The sequence below is a fragment of the Rhododendron vialii genome, chromosome 4a (genome assembly GCF_030253575.1).
Source record: "Rhododendron vialii isolate Sample 1 chromosome 4a, ASM3025357v1".
In the NCBI taxonomy this organism is placed as follows: Eukaryota; Viridiplantae; Streptophyta; class Magnoliopsida; order Ericales; family Ericaceae; genus Rhododendron; species Rhododendron vialii.
In genome coordinates, this window is record NC_080560.1 from 13,743,740 (window position 1) to 13,765,579 (window position 21,840).

At 36.6% G+C, this 21,840-nt stretch overlaps 1 protein-coding gene across 6 annotated transcripts; it reads right to left on the reverse strand.

Annotated features, from left to right (window-relative positions):
- Positions 1 to 1,808: 1,808 nt before the first annotated feature.
- On the reverse strand, positions 1,809 to 21,833 carry LOC131322788 (uncharacterized). Of its 6 annotated transcripts, none has more exons than XM_058354252.1 (8): positions 20,898 to 21,833; positions 19,631 to 20,050; positions 12,421 to 12,699; positions 9,591 to 9,959; positions 4,337 to 4,711; positions 3,434 to 3,520; positions 3,222 to 3,286; positions 1,809 to 2,439 (listed from the first exon to the last, which is right to left on the reverse strand). In XM_058354252.1, the coding sequence occupies exons 1-7, from the start codon at positions 21,831 to 21,833 to the stop codon at positions 3,236 to 3,238; spliced, it is 2,517 nt and encodes an 838-aa protein (XP_058210235.1). In that variant the 3' UTR covers positions 1,809 to 2,439; positions 3,222 to 3,235. The 6 variants fall into 6 exon arrangements, with proteins under 6 accessions (XP_058210235.1, XP_058210233.1, XP_058210239.1 ...); XM_058354250.1 differs by having other exon boundaries at positions 3,422 to 3,520; XM_058354253.1 differs by lacking the exon at positions 1,809 to 2,439 and having other exon boundaries at positions 2,572 to 3,286; positions 3,422 to 3,520; positions 12,421 to 12,439; positions 12,611 to 12,699.
- Between the last annotated feature and the right edge of the window lie 7 nt (positions 21,834 to 21,840).

A 21,840-nucleotide genomic window follows, 5' to 3' on the forward strand; every position in this document is an offset into this window, starting at 1 on the left:
CTACTGCCAGATTGGCCACCTCGTAGAAGACATTACACATTTCATCAAGGCGATATCAGGCGCAGGTACGATAGTAACGATACCCAATGGTTACGTCTTGGCTATGATGCCTCCCTAATTGGGAAGAAAGAGCCTTTGTTGTGCGGCCAATATTATCAGGCGCTTGATAAGGTATATGCTATGGAGGATTTTAAGGGCTTTTTTGATAGTATCTAGATGGTGAAACTTAGCTGCTCATCATTATTTTGGCCGATTGATCTTCCAATATGCTAGTTTCAACAACTCTCGTTCTTTACATTTTTTTCTAGCTGCTTGGCCTGTAGTAGGTATCTGGTTCACTGCTTTAGGTATCAGTACTATAACTTTTAATCTAAACGGTTTCAATTTCAACCAATCTGTAGTTGATAGTCAAGGCCGTGTAATTAATACTTGGCCCGACATTCAATGCGGGCTCTAGTAGGGTTTTTGGTGTGGTTCCTTTCAACTTTCGGTTGGATGCTTGTGTGTATATTTCTTTCCTTTTTTCTTTTTTTCTTGAACGAGTAAGCGCTTTGTGCTTAGTGTGTTCTTTTTCGATGTACCCCTTTTGAGTTTTATAAAATTTTGTTTGTCGAGAAAAAAAAAATCAAGCGCCTGATTATTTGATTTGAATCTTTTGTCTTTTTTTCTCATTGATCAGGTGACCTATAAAATTCAAGTTGATCGGATTTTTTTAACTACATCATATAAAGATGTTCATCTTGAAGAAAAAAAAAAACTCAACTAGAATTATATTGAGAATGTTCTATGAGATAAATGTGTTTCGCTCATATGACGAAAAATTTGATCAATTAACTTAGAATTTGCATGAATCATGTATTCAACGAGACGGTGAAATTGAACGGTTCAAATAAAATATTCAACTTTTGATGGGAATGATAATGACTACACATCAAGCATGCTATATCATAGCTCCCTATCCCCCTAATTGGGGTGGGAAAAATGGATATTTCTTCTTTCTTTCTCTATTGTTGTGAATCTAAAAAAATCAAACATTCATCTTATTAATCTTTATAAAGGATTACAAAGATTAAAATGATCAAAGGCACACCGGCACTAAGCCACCCGAGACCTAAAAGAAGACAAGACGCTAACTGAACACCAAAAAACCACAAAAACCAACAAGAAACAACCAAAATCCTAAGCGAACCTCGGACTCAACACAAAATCCCCATCATCAATCAGCCAGAGAGCCAAACAAACACAAAAACAAAACCACTGAGACCTAAAAAGAAATGCCACCCCCCAAAATAAAAAAAATCATTCTTTTACCTCCGCAAAAGACTACACTGCTATCTCTCCCTCTCAACTAACACCTCGACCAAAAGAAGCAGCCAAAACCGAAACCAAGAGACCACTGAGCAAAACCAGAAGAAACAAAACACCATGAACCTGCCCAAACTCATAGTCAAAAGGTCACAGAGTGAGAGAGAGGCTTCATCCTCTCGAAATCAATATCGTCCTCCGAGATAAACTCTTTCTCAAAGTCATCTAGCTCTTTTCCGTTAATTCTTTCTCTTGCATTTCAACAAATTTCTTTAGATTATGATTTCTCCCTCCTTTAACTTCAATGTTCAAAGCAGAACTTACATCCAACATCTTGCAAGTTTTCTTAAAAACCATTAAGGAATAAGGGTCCCTCTTATTTCTATGATTCAACTTATTGAACTTAGTCTCAATCTCTGTGAGATGCTTTTTTAATTCATCTTATTGCTTTCTCAACTGATCGAGAAGGAGTATAACACAAGCATCAAAAAGCACAACGGACATTTAGGTTAAGTTCATAAGTTCACGAACCTTATTATTACAATCACAGAACTCATCCGATATTTATTATTACAATCCAAATCACAAACATTATTACAGATATAGTTTGCAAAACAAATGTCCAAGAAGCAATCTCACAAAAGTTCACAAACATGAGAATACGAAGGACTAACAAGTTTCCAATGTGAGGTCTAGCTCGAATTGGAAAGGATCCAACTCCTCTGCAGTTAGACTGTAGAGAAGTCTTGTTCGTTCACTTCTTCAATCAAGGGTTCTGATCTAATACAAACTATTCGTGTGAATAAAAGACTATTTTCGCGAATAGTCTTTCGATAAAATCTAACCATTCAAAATACTTTTGGACGATTGAGATTGTCCGGACCGCTCTCTGCAGTCCAAACGCAGACTGCAGAGAAGCCATATAAAAGCGATTGTAGCTTAAAACACAAACAAACTTGAAAACTAGAAAATTCTCCTTCTTATGGTCCAAATAGAGAAAAGCATCATCGTCAGATGCACCTTCAACTGAACAAGTTTTGCACCTGGATGTAGGAGGCTACTCCAACGCATTCTTGTCTTCCCAGCAACCTGAACGGCGCCCATAACTTCCGGCCAGCGCAAACATTAGGTTTCCTGTTGCATAAAATATATTGATTGTAATTATCAAAGAAACTGAAGCCATGATATTCATTAGGATTTAGGACATAATAGAAGCAGAAAACACCTTTGTTGCAGACTATAAATTAATGCAACTTTTTTTTTTTATAGTACGACGAATGTAGAGATGGAGAGTTGAATTTTTCTCGAAACTTCTTAAGCATGTCCTACTACACTGATCATATGAATTGGTTGTTTGAACTAATTTACTTTTTGGGGAGGAGAAGCGGTATTATTTAATGTTTAGCTACTTCTTTTAATTTTAGCTTTTCGTCATAATTTAGTACCTCGGATCTTTTGTCATGACGAGAGGAATAAGAAAATATAGAAATTTAGACCAATATTGAAAAAGGTTTATATAAGACAGTGCTAAATACACAAAAGACTGTATATTTTGTCATTTTTTTTAATCTTAATTTGTTCTTCTTTAGTGAACTTTTTTTGATTTTGGTTCATACTTTTACCTTTTCCGATTACTTCCTTTTAGACAAACGATTAATCCAAAAATTTGACCCGAATCTAATGAAAATTAAGAGAAAAAACCCAGGAAGCCTCGGTTAAAAAAATCAAAAAAATCAGGTCAGAGGCCGTATCATTAACATTATGATAATTCTTTAATAACAGCAAGTGACATGATTACGTTTGGGCTTAATTTGGCTATCAATAAAGGGAATAAGAAAGAAAAGACAAGATCAAGTTCTTTGCTTCTAGAACAGCCACTTGCTGATGAAACTTTCACATATATTATGTAGCCTTACCATCATCATGATCTTCAGCCTTGTTCACCATTATGGTCACTTTCTTTGCCACTTGTACCACATTCCTAATCCAAAGAAAGTGGAAAACTTAGAAGCTAAAATAAAATTCAAAATCTGAAGCATCAGTCGAATAGTTTCTGGTAAGTATTCACATACAAGTGTTTATTAAGTGACGAAAACCAAGTAATTAAAATCCTAACCTCCGTGGATACCTCTTTCGTAGGGGCCATCTCGTTCCAGAGAAACTCTAAAGTACCTTTAGGGACTAGTTTTATTGTCTCCAATACTGGGAATGCATCCTGCAACAAAATTGATGTCATCGTATTGTTAGTAACTATAGAAGTGAATAAGTTAGGCTAATTGGAATTAACGTTTCCGAAGATTATTGAGGCATGTTCATCTAATAGGAGGAGCAAGCTAAGGATCCACTTTATCATCCGTCAACAGATTACGAGATATAATGGATATATTGTTGCACGATAAAGCCATATGCTATATTACATGGTCGTGGACAAATACAAAACCTGTAGGATAAAACGTAAGGTCATGAGTAATTGACTAATTGTCGGACCGTTTTTCTACTATCAGTACTCCTAAAACCAATTTGTTTTAGGGAGGGTTTCAATTAAATCTTTTACGAGTATTGGACATCTTACTACATGCATGTTTTTAAAGCGGTCGCAGGGAATGATGTTAGGAATCGAACTCCACGTACAATGCACAACGCCCCCTGTGGATCTTAAAAACTATCGATCATAGAAATCACATGGCAAACAAAAATAGTGCGTATGAAACAGAAACACAAAACCACGGAAGCCACAACAGTCCACTGTAATCGAAAAAATAATAGAGTACAAGTCTAGATCTTCTCTCTTTTTTGCCGAAAAAAAGAGTCTTCTAATTTCTTCTCTTTGAGAATAGTTTTCTTTAGCCTCTTTGTTGTTGTTTTTTTTTTCTTCCTTCTGATGAAAATCGAATTAACCCTAATCTCAATTGCGGATCAACTACTCTTTCTCTAATTGCAATGAAACTACAGGATCATACATGTGTGCCCACTATGTTATGTGCTTTCCATGACCATGACTAAGTAAAAAGGGTAAAGACCTTAATTTTACCTTGTTGGAGAAGAAGAGTTGCGTTTCAGTACATAAACTTTTGAGATTAGGCAACTCATTAAGTTTCACGGTCTTTAACTGAGGGAACAAAATGGTATCATTGATGGTGGCTTCTTTCTCCTTCGGGTTCTTTGAGATTATCACCTCCATCTTCGTACATCCGCATATAGTGAGTTCTTGCAGATTCTTTAACTGAGGAAGCATATAGAAGGGCAATATATACTCCAAGTGCACACAACACAGAACATAAATGTCCATAAGTTGGTAGAAGGATTTAGCTTCTTTTTCTAGTTCTGAGAGTGGTTGGTTGTCCCAAATTCTTGTTATCTTATCTAAATTCTCAAAAGACAAACTTTTCAAGACAGGAAAAGCAACCTGCAAAGTTTACAAAACATTCGTTAGTAATTGAATAGTTATGAGGTCCACACACACACACACACACACATATCTATAATATATTTCACGATGGTGTGGGGACTACATATCTCTACATGATAAACCGTTGGATTTATACACATTTTTCTACATAAATGTTGACCCTTTATTCAACCCTTGACATTTTGATAAATACTTTGTGTTTTCTTCTATAATATATTTCACGATGGTGTGGGGACTACATATCTCTACATGATAAACCGTTGGATTTATACACATTTTTCTACATAAATGTTGACCCTTTATTCAACCCTTGACATTTTGATAAATACTTTGCGTTTTCTGGAATAAAACAGAGCAATAAATGGAAAGTTTATATAAAATCTAATCAGCATCTAATATGGCTGGGATTGAATTTCTAATTTGACCCTACGGCTAATAAATTAACAGAAAATTAACATATGGGGAAAGTTTTCTAATTTGAACTACAATAAGTCTAGGTACATCACATCAAATCACTACACCATCCACTATATTTTTGGGGGTCCACTCCGGATCCCATAAAAATACAGAAAAAAACTGCACAGTTTTGTCCTTACGAATCTAGAAATAATACTTACCAATATTCGTTGGAGCTAATTTTTTATAGAACCCCATAAAACATCATTTTAAAATTTATGGATATTTTTTTTGTATTTTTGTGGGACCCAGAGCGGGCTCAAAAAAAATGAAACGAATGGTATAGTGGTTTGATGTAGTGTATGAAGCATCCCTCTTTGAACTAATCAACAAAAATTTTTCTTAGACTAGTAAACATGGAGTAACATATGGGGATGACATACCAGCCTGAAAATGGCGTTCTTCAACATTGATGATGTTGCTAGGAGCATTAGGGGAGGATGGACTGTCAAGTATAGTAAATAGTAATAGTTGATTTGGGCGACCGAAGACTCTGATTGGCATAGTAGCTCCAAATTTTGGGGTAGGTGGAGTACTATATTAGAGGTGGTGGTTTGTAATGGAGGTTGCTAGAGTTTTAAGCTGTTTCTTGTTTGTGAGTTCGTGAGTGTGAGAGAGGAGGGAGTAGATTTTCAAAACAAATGAAATATCAATCCACAAATCAATACATGATTGTTTTTTTCCCCAGACAAGAGGATATTAGAGCATCTTGAATAGGATAGCAAAAAGCGGATGGCTAAATGCACTTTCCTTTTTAGTATTTCAGTAATGGTACTATTATAAATGAGATGTAAACCTTAGGATAGGGTTGAGTTTTGCTGATATATGAAATTATAAAAAGTATTTTCTTTTATGCCAACTTTTGGGTATTCTATGTAAATCAATTATTTGTTGTTTGCCTTTATTCTTGGATATTCTCAGACTAAATAGGTTTGAAGGAAGATTTGTCATAATCTTGTCGCCTGATCTTCTTTTATTACACGCTTAATTCGCTGCATCACACACAAACTCTCCCTCCGAGTAAATGGCCAAACCTAGTGAGTGAGATATTGATCAACAAAGTTATCAACTTATTTAGCTAATTCATTAGAGCAGATTTTTTGCACATCCACTAGTTAATAATTAGCCACCCAAAATTTTTTTTTTTGTCACTAGATAGATGTCTAGCCTACTCCGAAGGGGATATGAAAGTGCTACCTTTAAGCAGCATACACGTGGAGCAAGCCCAAAGGGCATCAACCATCACACAAAGCACTCACACTCATGGTGGGAATCGAACCATCACCTTCCATTTGGAAGAGGTGACAAAACGATATTGGACTACAAGCCCGTTGATGTTGGCAATTAGCCACCCACCTTAATACTAAGGGCTCGTGTGGATGGGGTATTGAGAAGGGGTATTAGTTTTTCCCCCTCCTAAGACCACGGGCCTAGGTTTATCACTTGGTTTGGCAACCCAAAGCGCAAGGATATTTGGTTTCCCCCCTCTTCTCTTGTACTGGCTAATACCCCCTGCGGGGGGATTATTTATGAGTGGGTTTTGGGGTGTTATTAGTTAATACCCCCGGATAAGGCCGAAACAATACCCTCTCCTCCTCCATTTCAACTACAAAATAATTATATCCCCTCATTTTATCTCTCATCCAAATCAAGTACTATTTTATCCCCCATTTTTAGTACATCATCCAAACCAACTACTATTTAAACCTTTTTTCATAAACTTCACATCAATGTGGGCCATCACTTATTAACCAATATCCTCTACTATTTTATCACTACTTCATAAATAATATCCTCAATTCTTATCCCGCATCCAAACGAGCCCTAAGTGACTTATTGAGTCTAATGGAGATGCTCTTAGCTATTAGTATAAGTTAGATTATTGCAAGGGCCAACATTCTATCCATAGGTATCAAATCCTAGACCTAATGCTACACAACCATTGGGTCAAATCGAACCTAGGGACCCTGTTGCCTCTTAGGGACAACATGGATGTTGTTCCCTCCAGGCCATCCAATTACAGCAATTAATGGACGACTTTCATCTCGACAATGGACAGATGGCAAACTGAAATCTGTTCAGCTGAGATGAAATCTAAGTGTCCATTGCCGATATAGACGGCCCGGGTGGGGACAACATCCATGTTGTCTCCTAAGGGACAAAAGGGTCCTCGAGTTTGGTCAAACCCCAAGTTAAGACGTGACTATTAAAAAGTTGATATGTTTCCACTAAGCCTTCTTAAAAGATAATTACTTATTTGTAATTTTTAAGCTTAAAAATAATAGATTTATTGAAATATTTTTTTGTGCAATATGAATCTTGTATGATAGATCTCGATGAGATTTTTTGAATAGCGCAAAACAAATTGAAAAATTATGTTCGTAAATATACTACCCACTATGTCCCAAATTGCTTGTCCATTTCACTATTTGGGACCTCTCAAAAAATTATCTATATCTTTTAATTTGTAGTACTTTTTATATTTGATATGAATTTTGTTTAATAAATCTCAATTAGTTCTATAATATGATATTTTTGAAATTATATAAAATATCATAGATTGTGAGATATAGACGATTTTTTGAGTGACGCGATTGTCCAAAAGGGACCAACAATTTGAGACGGTGGAAGTATTTTTAAGTTTGAAAGTTACAAATAAGTATTCTATAGGAGAAAGTAAGTAAGTTCATATATTTAATACATCAATCAATCGATTAATTAATCAATACTATGTACAAATGTGTTAGAGCCTCAAAAGCCTCTAATTTCCCAAGCCTAAATTCTTAAGAGTTTTACTTTTTAATTTGTTAAAAAAGAGGAAGATTTTTTGTGGGAGGGAAACGTGCATGGGTGGATTGGATGGAGAGAGAGAGAGAGAGAGAGAGAGAGAGAGAGAGAGAGAGAGAGCATGGCAGTTGGCTAAGGGAGGGGAAGACAAATGTGACACGGGGAGGGTTGGATTTTGGGTATCGCAGTTTTTACTGTTCTTGTTTGTTAATTTATGCTCTACGGCATTTTCTTCTTATTTTCTTTTTTAATTGGTAATGATTTTTTTAATTTATACCTGCACATATGTAATAATTACTTTAATAACGAGCGTTGTGTCCCCTTCAATGCAGAAAGCAACAAATAAATTTTATATTTCAATGTTTTTTGGCTATACCGTGCATAGAATGAAATACAACACTAGTATTCTCTAAGAGAAAGTAAGTAGGTGCGTATCTTTTTCCTCCTGTAGAGGATAAAGCATTCCTTCAAAATATAGACGTCATTGTAATTAACCCTTGTAAACATAGAATGGAGTATCATATAGCAAAGTACGTCACGGGAACCCGCGCTGGGTTCAAAATGTGTACCAAAAAACCAATATTGGGAGGGACTTTAGTTTGGTGGATTCGTAGACACCTCTCTCTCTCTCTCTCTCTCTCTCGCTCTCTTATTTGGGGAGGAACTTTCAAATGCAATGAACCACGTTGCCTCACGGACTCACCCCAATCGAATCACCGATTTGCCAAAATCCTATGTTAGGAGGGATATACCAGCACTAACACAATTAAGGCCAGGTTTGACTTAGTAAGCCAGTTACCTTTTCTTAATTTTTTCTTTATTAATTTTTTTTTGTATTTATTAGTTTTGTGTCAATTTTTTTTTTGTGAATTATGATTTAAACTCAAAAAATTTTCTTACCAAAAAAAAAATTCTTACCCAAAAAAACTCAAAAAAAAATTTCTTGAAAAAAGACAAAAGTAAACCCAAAATATTGTCATTCGAAGATCTTGACTAATAGTATTTAGATCGTAAAGTTAACAATTGAATTAATTTATAATCACTAGAGACCCTAATTTTTTTTAGTAGTGATGAAAATTCTTGACCTATTAAACAATCGTTACTCGACTAGACTCACTTGTTTTTTACTGTAAGCCACCGTCCAATATGAATGAGTGGGCCATTTTAGCACGTAAACACCTAGAGCTAGCCCATAACCGAAAATGCTCTTCACTACATCTGAAAACCTATCCACTACCAGTTTGGTCTCCTTCGTCAATAATCTCTCTCTCTCTCTCTCTCTCTCTCTCTCTCTCTCAAGGTCACAATCAACCTGTCATCACCACCTCTCTGCAGCACCTCCTCTCTGGCCTCTGGGCTTACTCTCTTCTTATATTTCCCCTCTATATCTCTTAGACCCAAATCCCTAACTAAACCTCGCCTTCGAACTACCGTTGTGTCTCACATTGGGTTGGTCGAATTAACGAGGTTGTGTGGCTCCATTATGTTGGGTACACGCTACAGGTAGTGTGGCTCTCAGTTACAGATCAAGTCTTTATCCAATTTCAATCAAACTACAAGATTATAGATTTGTGCCCGCTATTATGTACTTTTCATGGCCATGATCAAGTAAAAAGGATAAGGACCTTTGTACCTTGTCGGAGAAGAGGCCTTGCGTTTCGGTATAGAAACTTTTGAGCTTAGGCAAATACCGAAGTGTCACAGACTTTAACTGAGGGAACACAATGATGTCATGGTTGATCGCTTCTTTCTCCTTCAGTTCCTTTGAGACTATGACCTCCAACACGTCACAATTTTCTATCTCGAGTTCTTGCAGATTCTGAGGAAGCATATTGGAGGGAAATACATACAACAATTGGTTACAGCCCCCAATCATAATGCACTCCAGTTTGCTCAAGGATTCAACTTCTATTCTAGGTTGTGGGAGTGGTTGCTTATCCTGAACCTCTGTTAGCTTTGGCGCCCCAACCATCTCTAAATGTTCCAGGGCAGGGGAAGCAACCTGCAAAGTTGTTTACAACACATTCATTTAGTGATTGAATAACAATGAGGTCCAAATCAAGCTCTAAAACAATCAAAATGAGTATTCATTCTAGAATATTATAAATGTTTCTTAGAGCAACTAACTCCAACCTTGCTCAATATCTTCAACTTAGATTGGATAACAATGAGGTCCAATGAAGCTCTCAAATTAGTGCTCGTAACTCGGGTGGGATTGCTGGGGTATTATTCGAAGGGATAAAGGTGATTGGGTTCAAGGTTTCCATCGGAAGGTTGGCTGTAACTCAGTGTTGGGGGCCGAACTTTGGGTTCTTAGAGATGGTTTGAAGCTGGTTCTTGAGCTAAACTTATTCGGTATTGAAGTGGAAATGGATGCTATGCAGGCCATCTCACTGTTGCTTAATCATCAAATTGGTCACCATTCTCTCAGCTCTGTTATTTGCGATTGCAGGCACCTTATGGAGATGTGTCTTGTCTGTGAGATCCGTCATGTTAGGTGGGAAGCAAACCAATGCGCAGATGGGCTTGCCAAGAAATCTTTTGATTTATGTAATCATGTTTTTTTTTTTTTCCGTTGAACCTCCTATGTTTCTGTAGCAACCATTAGTTGATGACTCTGTAGGGGTTATGTTTGAGTTCTGGTTTTATCGTCTATTTCACCAAAAAATAAAATAAAAATGAAGCTCTCAAATCCATCTCTCCTTATAGGCACAAGATTCGAGTCTCAAAATATGGAGAGCTATAGAAGACATATTGATAAATTTGATCACCTTTCATTCTTCCAAATTCCAGTTTTTGTGCACATCAAGAAATATTTAAATTGAATAATCAAACACATCATATTTGATGGGATTTCCAATTTTCCATTTTATTTGATAAATTACTAGTACTCAGAACCCTATCAGTACCACCAATATATTGAGCTGGCGTAGAGGCTTGAAGACTAATCCTTAAATTGTTGATTATTAGTATAATTAGTTGCAACTCACTAATCTTTCTTTTCATCATTAACCGTAGTCCCTTATTTCCCTCAAGTTTCATTTGAAAAATATTTTCATTCAAATATGTGCCTGAAGTTGTGAACTATGATTAAAATAATTCGAATGGAAAGGATATTTTAAGTTCTCCTTTTTCGATAAAATATAAAAAATAAATCACGATTTCAGCAAACACAACTTTTCTAGTTACTCGAAATCCTTAACTAATATTTATCCAAAGTCAAATAAGATTTTTAAAACCAAAAAAGGTTTTAACCACTTTGCAACGAACCGTCAACATTTGAATATGACGAGTGCAGCATTGGATTGTATGAGACTTGGACATAGTTGGAGAAAACGAACCACTTGATAATACAAGTAATATCAAAGCCCATTTGATCGACGAGACCAAGGACTGGCTCATGCTATTGATTGGCTCATTCAACCTATGATCGTGACCCCTGCTACATCAAGAACAGACTCCTCCTGCTTATAGCTATGGTAGCAAATATATATGCATAGACACAAAACTTCAAGTAAGGGCGTCCTTATTGTATTAAGGACGTTCCTTTTCCGACCAATTTGCGATGATCCGAGCCGGTCAATATGTTCAGAATGTGATTTTAAGGGTACTTGCGAGAAATCAGCAAAAAAAAAAAGACCGGAAAAGGGCTTGATTCGAGCAATTTTTGTTTGTATTTTATCGAACAGTTCAAATAAAAACTACTCAAATCAAGCCTTTTCTGGTCATTTTTTTTTTGTTGATTTCTTACAAGTACCCTTAAAATCATGTTATGAACATATTGAGCGGCTCGGATCATCGCAAATTGGTTGGGAAAGGGACGTCCTTAACTTAATACGGTAAGGGCGCCCTTACTTGAAGTTTTGTGATTATATGAATTGAATCATAGCATCATATAATTTTTCAATATTCATATTTTTTTTTTTTTTTGGGGTATGTTATCCAACAAATTAGGTAGGCAATGACTAACGATCAACTAGATATTTTCATGCATACTCGGACAAGAAACAATAAGACATGAACAACATACTATCTAGTCCTCCGTGGACTACTGAAGAGAAATTCCTAATAGCAAGAAAAAAACAAGGACTTGAAAGACGTCATTCCCCTAGAAAAGGAGGAAAATGATGGCAGAATGAGCTCGGATAACGTTAGAGAGTAAGGGTACTAAAAGAAGAAGAACAAAGAATACTGGGTCATAAAAAAAGTACCATCCATTATATTTATCTGGTGTGCGGAAAAGTGTATGAGAGAGAGAGTGAGAGAGAGAGTGATAATGTCACCGTAATCACATGTAAAGCATGGTATAAGAATCGACAGAAAAAGATTCAAAATAAGGTAGAAGGATAATGATAAAGCAAATGTACCGTTTCATTAAAAAGCGGTTGTGCTTGGATAGTAGCAATATCATAGATTCAAAAGACTTTTAACAATATCAAAGTTCTCAATTTGCTGAAACATACCTCATTTCTAAGTCCATCTTCTTCTATTTCTCTCTCAAATTCAGTTATTCCCTTCATGGTTCCATAGTTGCGTAGTACTAACTCTTTTAGATTCTTTAACAGTGGATGCATATTAGACGACAACACATGCATCAGTTTATTGCAACTTTCGACATGCACGTCTGTCAATTGGCAGAAAGACCCTCGTTCCTCCACGACAGCAATTGATTGATTGTCCCAAATCTTTATTATGTTATCCAACATACGAATGAACAATCTCTCCAAGACAGGAAAAATAGCCTACAAAGTAGTTTAATAGACAAATCATTTGGGACTTCTCCATGTAAAGGTTGCTCGCAAAGCATTATCAAACAACTGCTACACAAGGAATAAGCCAGCTAGTTGTTTGAGATCAAAACCATAACTTACACTGTCCTCCAAATAAGAACCTTTCATTTTTAGGAAAAACTAAGGTACCCCACGTTATGGGTGTGCCCAAATTAAAAATGTTATCTTTTTTCCTCGTGAATGGTGTACCATTTGTTGTGAATGTTATGACGGGGACAACATAAAATGTGTTATTTTAAGAATGCTATGCCATTTTGAAAAATATTATGCATTTGCTGAAATGACACGCATTCTTTTGAATGTGCTTATTGTTACATCATTTCTTGTTTTGTTGCTACACCCTCATATGGTTAACTTTATGTATTCGTACGGTGAAAGACAAAGGGGATAATAAACCCCATACAAAGTGGCGCCGGATCCCCTGTCCGACCCCCACTCGGACTGGGGTCTGTCCGACTCTCTCTCAGTCGTTGATTTTGCAAATAAACGGCCAAGATGAGCCGAACACTTTTCACAATCTAATAAAACTCATTGCAATCTATTCATTTGTGGAAAAATATTAATTTTTTAAACGAAACAAATGTATCTTTCTAAAGGTTTAGGTTTACGTGCCGAATACTTATTTAGAGACGGAGGGAGTAACATATTTATTAAGAAAGTAACTTACATTAAAAAAATATGAATTGCTTGAATTGTCTTAATGGGTCAAGTCTAAGAACAATTCACTACACAATATTACAAATCTTGCTCCCACTGCTAATAACTGTTAAAAGTATAAAATGTGTAGCCCTTGGTTAATTTAGGCACTTTTCGTAACCAAATATACTTACTTAGCCACGATTAATTTCGTCGCCATGCCACCGAATATAGTTTTTCTTGTAGTGACAGAATTATTCAAATTTTGAAAACAATGAGTTAGTTTAATTTGGGTGAATATTACCTTCTTTGTAATTGATGAAAATTGTGTAAGGTCCACGGAATCAAAATACTCACTACAAGAAAAATTGCATTGGGTGACGAATGAAAATCGTCGCAAATTGTATGTTTTTCGTCACAAATAATATAGGTGACGAAAAAAAATTTGTCGACTAAAGGTTGTCGAGGATTCCTACCTCGTGACGAAATCTATTTTTCGTCACCTATAGTGCCTTTTGGTGACGAAAAATTTCGTCACGGAAAAATGACTTGGTGACGAAATTTTCTTCGTCACCTATTGTGCTTTTTTGATGACAAAAAATTTCGTTACAAATTATTCCCTTTGGTTCGTCAAAGGTGACCCTTCGATGACGAAATTTTTCGTCACGAAAAACATTCTTATATATGAAAATAATCTCACTTTCTTGCTCCTGCGGGGTTTCGAACCCGTGTCTCCCAAGTTTTGCACGCAAGCTTTAACCAACTACACCATATAAACTTTTTAGCATATGTTTGAAATATCTAATATATAACACATACATTGAACATTAAAATATATTTTGAACGGCATTTTGAACTATTAAACATTAAAATTAGCAATTTTAATAAACACGAAAGTCGTAGCTCTTTATGTTATTGTTGAAACCCAATTTAAATTATCTCAATCGGAGTTCTGAGCAAAGAGTTATGCCCGAAATATATTTGGTGACAAAGCGTAATTCATAAATTTCGTCACCAAAGGATAAAATTTTCGTCACTGAAAACGTAAAAAGAAGACGAAAATATTTTTCGTCGCCAAATTGGTTCATTTGGCGACAAAATATTTTTTCCGTCACCGAATAGTTATCTTTGGCGACAAAAAATAATTTCGTCTCCTTTTTTACTCTTTTGGCGACGAAAATTTTATTTCGTCACTAAATAGGAGCCTTTAGTGACAAAAATATCTTTTTCGTCGCTAAATAGTTATAATTGGTGACAAAATAATTTCGTCAAGGAAGTTATCAAAACAGTGACGAATTTATTTTTTTGTCGCCAAATATACTCATTTAGCGACGAAATTAAATTTTATCGCCACTTTTTCGTCACTAAACATACTTTTTCTTGTAGTGACTTTTAGATAATAATGAATTAGTTTGTGGTGGGAGCCACACAATTTCTACCAATATTCACGAAGAGGATAATGTCTACCCTCTTTGAAGTGAACAAAATTATTCTCAAAGTGGAGGGACGAAATGAAATGATAAAGACCGAACCCTACAACTGGACATATGTATATATAAGGGGATAATTTTGTAATTATACTATTTCGGTTCGGTTTGGTTGTGGATCAATTCGGGTATCAGCTGAACCACAACCGAACCGAACCCATTTGGTTATCTCACATCCTCCACCACATCCACACCTGTGGGGAAAATTTCGATTATGCTTCAGGGAAAAAAAGCGGTTATGGTTCGGCTACTCATCAGTTCAATCGAGATTGTCATCCCTAATATGGTTAGTAGGATTAGCAAAATCATGGAATAGTCCTTGAAAAATAAGAATTTTGCTAGTTTTTTACCTATTCGAACGGCCACGTGGCAACCATCAAGGGACTTCGGTTTGCAATCAACGTCTACAACCATTTTGAGCCCCTATGAATAAAAGGAAGTGAGTTTGCAAACATGGGACACATGTCGTGTCTTCAGGGCCCATCTTCGCATCTTCCACTTTATTGACGGTAATACAAGTGGTTTAGTTGTTTCTTGTTTCATTATTGTTATTCACTAAATTATCAAGTCCTTCACAAGCAAGGCATCTTCGAACCAACTTTCACGACTTTTCTCAAAGGGTTGTGACACATTCATCTCAACAGAAGTCAAATCAGGGTACTACGAGATTCTCTGCCTGTTTAAACCACGTCATGGTCTTAGCACGCCTGCAACATGCTCACTCATCAACATTCTTTGACCGTAAACTCATCAATGTTCCTTGACCGTAGGGTACGTTAAGCGCTTTTTGGAGGAAACAGAAATCACCAGGAATTGTGAAAAATTTATAGACTTCCAACCAACAAATCCATCGAAAGTGGCTTCAATTTATTGGGGTAAAACAAGTGGCTTATAATGACAAGAAGAAGAAGAAAAACCCCATGCCACGTCATTTTGGTGGAGTATGATTTGTAAAATAAAACTTAAATTAGCGATTTTCTCTCTTAAAAATCCTATGGCTTAAATTTTCTTCAATTCACAATAGCCTTCACATGCACCTTTTGGATCGTGAATTCGTAGACATATCTCTCTGTCATATTTGGGGAAGAACTTTCAAATGCCCATGAAGCACGTTGCCTCACCGACTCACCCCAATCACCAATTTGCCAAAATTCTATGATGAGAGGGAAATACTAGCACTGAAGTGATGGGCCCACTTTTAAACCTACAGAGAAATCACAAAGGACGAACAAAACAAAACAAGACTCAAACCCGAGCCCCAAAATAAAACCCGTTTCATTGCTCCACCGTGTCAAGAACCTGACCACCCTTGCATCCTTATGAACCATCTGAAACTCACGTGAAACCTTCTACCTACATTTTCCCCCCTCTCACTTTGGCTGCAACCACCAGTCTCCAATTCCACCTATCTCCACCTTGCTGAAAATTCCATAGGAACCATTGCACTCCATCCAGTGTTGTAAAACCATTGGTCTTCGCAATTGAATCACTAGCTACTAAAATTGAATCCAAATCAACAACAGGAGGAGGGTGTGGGTTCGTGCGTGGTGGCAGTCCTAAAGAGAGTGACTTCCTGGTGGATCTCAGGGTGGTGTCTCTGAGGGTGTGTTGGGGGGCAAAAAAGTTATTTGACAACTTTTTAATTACATCATCCACTCATTTTTATCTCCCCTCATCCATTGGACGCGTATAGATTTTTCATGCATCACACACATGAATCTCTATTAACGATATATATAATTATCAATTCTAAATTAATTCCAACATTACATCTGTCTTGTGCGTAGGGGTGTGTGCGGATGAGAGAGAAAGAGGGAGGGAAGGGCATAACTACCAGTCATAATGTTACCCTATTAATATGTACAGCATAGTTTAAGAACCAGTAGAAAAAGATTCAAACGAAATATTGCTAGCAGAGACAGACTAATTTTAAACGAATCTCAAGTAGTTTGGAGTCGGACAGTCAACAAAATATTGGGTATAGAATCTATAGATTATGATGGTGAAGAGGAAGAAGTCGTTAGCAAGATAGCCTTAACAGAGGCTCGGGATGAGGAGAGAGGGCTGTAATTCAAGTCTAATTATGCATTCACAACATCTATTTATTCTACTCTTTCTGCTCCTTTTTAAATATCCACTACGGTTTTGCGTGTCATTTTTAATTGTCTATATCTCTCAATGTATATTGCTAAAAATATGCAATATGAATATTGTTTTTATATATCTCGATTATTTCTATAAGACAATGATTTTAAAAATATAAAACATAATATACATCGATAGATATAAGACATTAAAAATGACACGAAGAATCATAATGGACACTTAAAAATGACAAAGGTAGCTCCTTTTTGTGAGGACTCTCCCTTGAGGCTGGCTCACACTTATATTTCCAAAACTACCCAATAAAATAGGTAGTTTCTACGACTTGCATCGCTTCTATTCTCCAATAAATGTAAGGCTAAATAAGACATTTCCCGACCATTTTTCCCGTTTGTCGGAAAAGATGACAGTGATAAATCGAGATTGGTTTGACGATGACCCTTCTGAAAGAGCAAATATGCTTGCATAATTTATCTGCGAATGGAGTGAGTGCAAGGAAATGGGTCATGCACCCATGTCATACAAGTGAGTCCCATTATTTTTTCTTAATGATTTTGCTTTCCTGTGTATAGTAGTAATAGAAGTAGAGTTTAATCAGTTTTTTAATTATTATTTTTAATGATTTTGCTAATCTCGGATTTGGGTCTCGGATGGACACATGATTGTTCTTAGCTTAGCATAGAATATGATGTCATCATTTCCTTATCCTTTTAATCTTTGTAACAACCTCGAAGATTAATAAATAAAAATTTCCTTTCAAAAATTTTAAAAAAATTAGAGTTTAATCAGTTTATTGACCCATAAGTAGAACAAAATTGACTTCAGTTTTAATTTTTTTGAGAGAAAAACCCAGCAGCAAGACGGGTGGAAGGAAAGAGAAATATATTTCCCTTATTTTGCTTGATCCTTTTCAAAATTTTCCAGGGATAAGGATATATTTTGCTTCGCATTAGTAGGAGGTTATGCATTGAAAATGGAACCATGAGACACACAAAAAAATGTTATACTTTGTTTGCCTTTTATGTACAAGTGAGTTTTAGGAGTAACTTTTTAGCCTTCCTCCTTTTGGACGTGGTAGAACACGTTGATTGTTATTTTTTTATACAGATTTTATTGTTGAAATTCTTATTGATATTTTACTTTATCTTTTGGCTGCAAACTCATTCGAATAATTAATAGTAAATGTTTTTATTTATCATTTAGAAAATGCGTGTGAGAGCAAATCAATTTTGGGATCAATTCCGCCGTACAATATCATAAGTCAATAACCTCTAAGGCCAATAAATAAAGAGAAGCTATTTGGGAACTAGCAATTCCAAAATTCTTGCCTTTAATTGGCAGAATATAGCTTAAGAATTTTTATAATAATTTTTAGAGATTGGTAGTTGTATCGAGTGGTTTCGAACTTGATGATGTATCTAAATTATAGCTGACTGGAGGTCGGAACACATATGATGTATTTGCAAGTCAAATTTTGCTTGTTTTGTCAAAATTAGATTCAACAAACAATAACCAGGGAGAGATCGTGCATATTTTGTCAAATTCGATTTGCACACGCATTATGTATGCCCGATCACTAGTACAGGTGTTGTCCTTGGATGGGGTGAGTTTACTTTGCGAGTCTTGGAACTAATGGTTCTCTTTTGGGTTGCTTTGGGAAGTGTTTGGGGTTATGTAATTTTTCTTAGTAGTTTGTGGGCTTGTTTGGGTGCGGGGTGTTTGTTTTTCAGAGGTTGCCGTTCTCTTTGGGGTTTTGGGGTGCCTTTATTTTTTTCCGGTTATGTTTGTTGATCTCTTGTAGCCTTTTGGGGCGCCCGCCGCTTGCCCCCCTCACTTCTCCTCTGTCTTCTTCCTATTTCTCAAAATGATTGGCATGATAATGAGCCGACCGGAGGCGGTGACTTGGAGGACAATGCAAGCGTCTATGGATCTCAGCTTTTTTGTCTCTTCCTGGTTGTTTATGGGGGCCGAAGTGATGGTTCCTTGACAATCGTTGATGGGGTCATGGATGGTTTGACAAGGTCGGCATTTTCTGGTATGGTTCTCATGGTTCCTGTCTTCTCCCTCACCCCTTTGTTTTTTCCGACCGCATGCCCTGGTCTGTTGGTTATTTCTCCCACGGCATCTCTCCCCATCTTCGCCCCCTTTCACAGCCATATTCTCCGTTTCAATCTCCAGTCGGTCTTCACATGGATGTTCCAATTTTGGGCTAATGGCAAGAAGATCGGGTGGTTTGGGCTCTTGGTTGGCGTGCCTTCCGCCAAGGTCACTGTTGGGTGCCTCAGTCCTCGTCCAATGGTGGGGTTGAGCTTTCGCGGCAGTTGGCTTGTGGTGTGGTTGTGGTTTTTGGGCGACTATGACTGAAGATTTTCAATAGATTAGGGTTTTGTTTTGGATTTTCTTGGGCTAGCCTAGCCAACTTTTGTGGGTAAAATTTGGGTGTTTAAAGCCCACAGGTGTTTAATTGGACTTTGACCCTTTAGGTGTGTTTGGGTTTTATCTTAATGGCTGTATTTTCTAACCTTGGTTGGAATTTTAAACCCCTTCTCCTATTAATAAAATGCTATTTTGTTGATAAAAAACATAGTCTAATTATTTAAGAACCAGAAGGAAAATATTCAAAATAAGATAGACTGATATTGATAAAGCAAATGTACCTTTTCATTGAAAATGGATTGTCCATGGATAGTAGCGTCGTCGTTGGTTGTGCCCGGTACCGTCCCTGATTCAGTACAGAAGCTTACAAGATTTGGAAGATTTGACAAGCTCAAATTAGTCAATTTGTGGAAACATATCGGATCATTTCTGAGTCCATCTTCACCTAGTTGTCCTTCAAATCTAACCACTCCCTTCATGATTCCACAATCATCTACATTTAGCTTTTCTAGATTCTTTAACAATGGATGCATATTAGACGGATACACATGCATCAGTTTATCGCATTCATCGACATTCATTTCCATCAGTTTGCAGAAGGACCCTTGTTCTTGCCAGACTGCAATTGAGTGGTTGTCCAAAATCTCTATTATGTTACCCACCCCACAAATGGTCAATATCTCCAAGACGGGGAAAACAACCTACAAGGTAGTTTAAGATGCGCATCATTAGGGACTCCCACCAAGCTTTACAAAACAAAGGCTACAAAAGGAATAAATCAGCTAGTTGTTTGAAAAAACAGCAACATGCACTATCCTTCCAAATACGATACCTTTCATTTTTGGGAAATACTATGGTACCCAAACCTTATGGTGTGCCCAAATCATAAAATGCTTTGCTTTTACATGGTGAATGTTATACCATTTGTTTTTGTTGGGAGTGCCCCCATAAATTTGATTACACAATGTCACTCCATGTGACCGTTCTAAAAATAGACTTGCGGGGTGGAATGTCAAATGTCATAAAAGACTTAATAGAAACCCTTCCTACCACCAATTGATTTTAGGAGAGATGATGGAAAAGCGGTCCAACAGTTGTAAATGTTATTACAGGGAGAACATAAAATGAGTTATTTTGCAAATGCAATGCCATTCGGGAAAATGTTATGCATCATTTGGTGAAAATGGTATGCCTTCTTTTGAAAAAAATGCACCATTTTATGGTATTAATCTTGTTACAACATCTGTGCTTATGGTTAGCCAACTTTTTTGTTACACCCTCTCGTGGTTGAATTCATACATTCGTAACGTGAAAGTCAACAGGCCATGGGATACTGTATCCTCAGACAAAGTTGGGAATACTTTAGCATTTCCCTTTTTTTTTTTTTTTCCTTTTTTAAAATTAGAAAGACAAAACTTCTAAACTAGTCTTTGAGGGATTGGCTTACCGTCAATGTGGCACTAAAGCCAAATGTTCAACTAATTCCTCAATTTAAATACCCAAGTAAATTACTAAAATACTCCGTAAAAGGTTAACGATAAAGCTTACCTTTTCATTGAAGAGAGGTTGGGCATGGGCAGAAGAACTTCCCATGGTTGTTCGTGTCTTTTCCTTTTTCGCGTAGAAGCTTATGAGATTTGGTAGATCCGTCAATTGCAATTGACTCAGTTTACTGAAGTTCACCGCACTTGTGAGTTTATCTTCATCATTTTGTCCTTCAAATCCAACTATTTCCTCCATGATTTCACAGGATTTTACTTTTAACTTTTTTAGGTGGACAAGTCCTCTTGTGGAGAATGGGGAGAAGAGATACTTTAACTCACATCTTTCAACAATTACCTCAATTAAATTATTGAACGACTTTGAGGGATATAGTAGCCCATGACTTTGGTCAAATGATTTTGGCTCACCAATAAGATATTCCAAGTAATCATCACATGACCTAACTTCGAGGTATTTCAAGTCAAGAAATCTATTATTACCAACTCCTCTGTCTTGAAGCAACTTCTTCAAACCCTCGATGTCCTTGAGATATAGCGATTCAGCTTTGTCCACCAATGGGATGAACTCATTTGGCAAAGAAGACCGTTCACATTTAAATACCCTTGTCCCTGGTAAATTTGTATACGGCGTGTATCTTTGAGAAGAAATATTCGCAGAGTAAGAATACAGTCCCACTGAGATCCAAAATATCTTCAAATTCTCAAAGTTTAGGCCCTCCTTGGGCAATAGCATGACATCCGGTACATTCATCTGTAAAGTGGTTAGTTGGCCAGTACTCAATGACCACCTTAGCTCCTCGAGGGTCACATTTCTTATGCTTTTGTCCTGCCTCTTGTGATCTGTGGCCTCCCATTGGTCAAAAGTATCTGGTAAGTATAATTCTTCCAGGCTAGTCAAATTGGATATGACACCTCGTGGGATAAACTCCAGCTGTCCACAATCTCTGAGATCTAACAAAAGAAGATTGGTCAACTTTTCCATCTCTTGT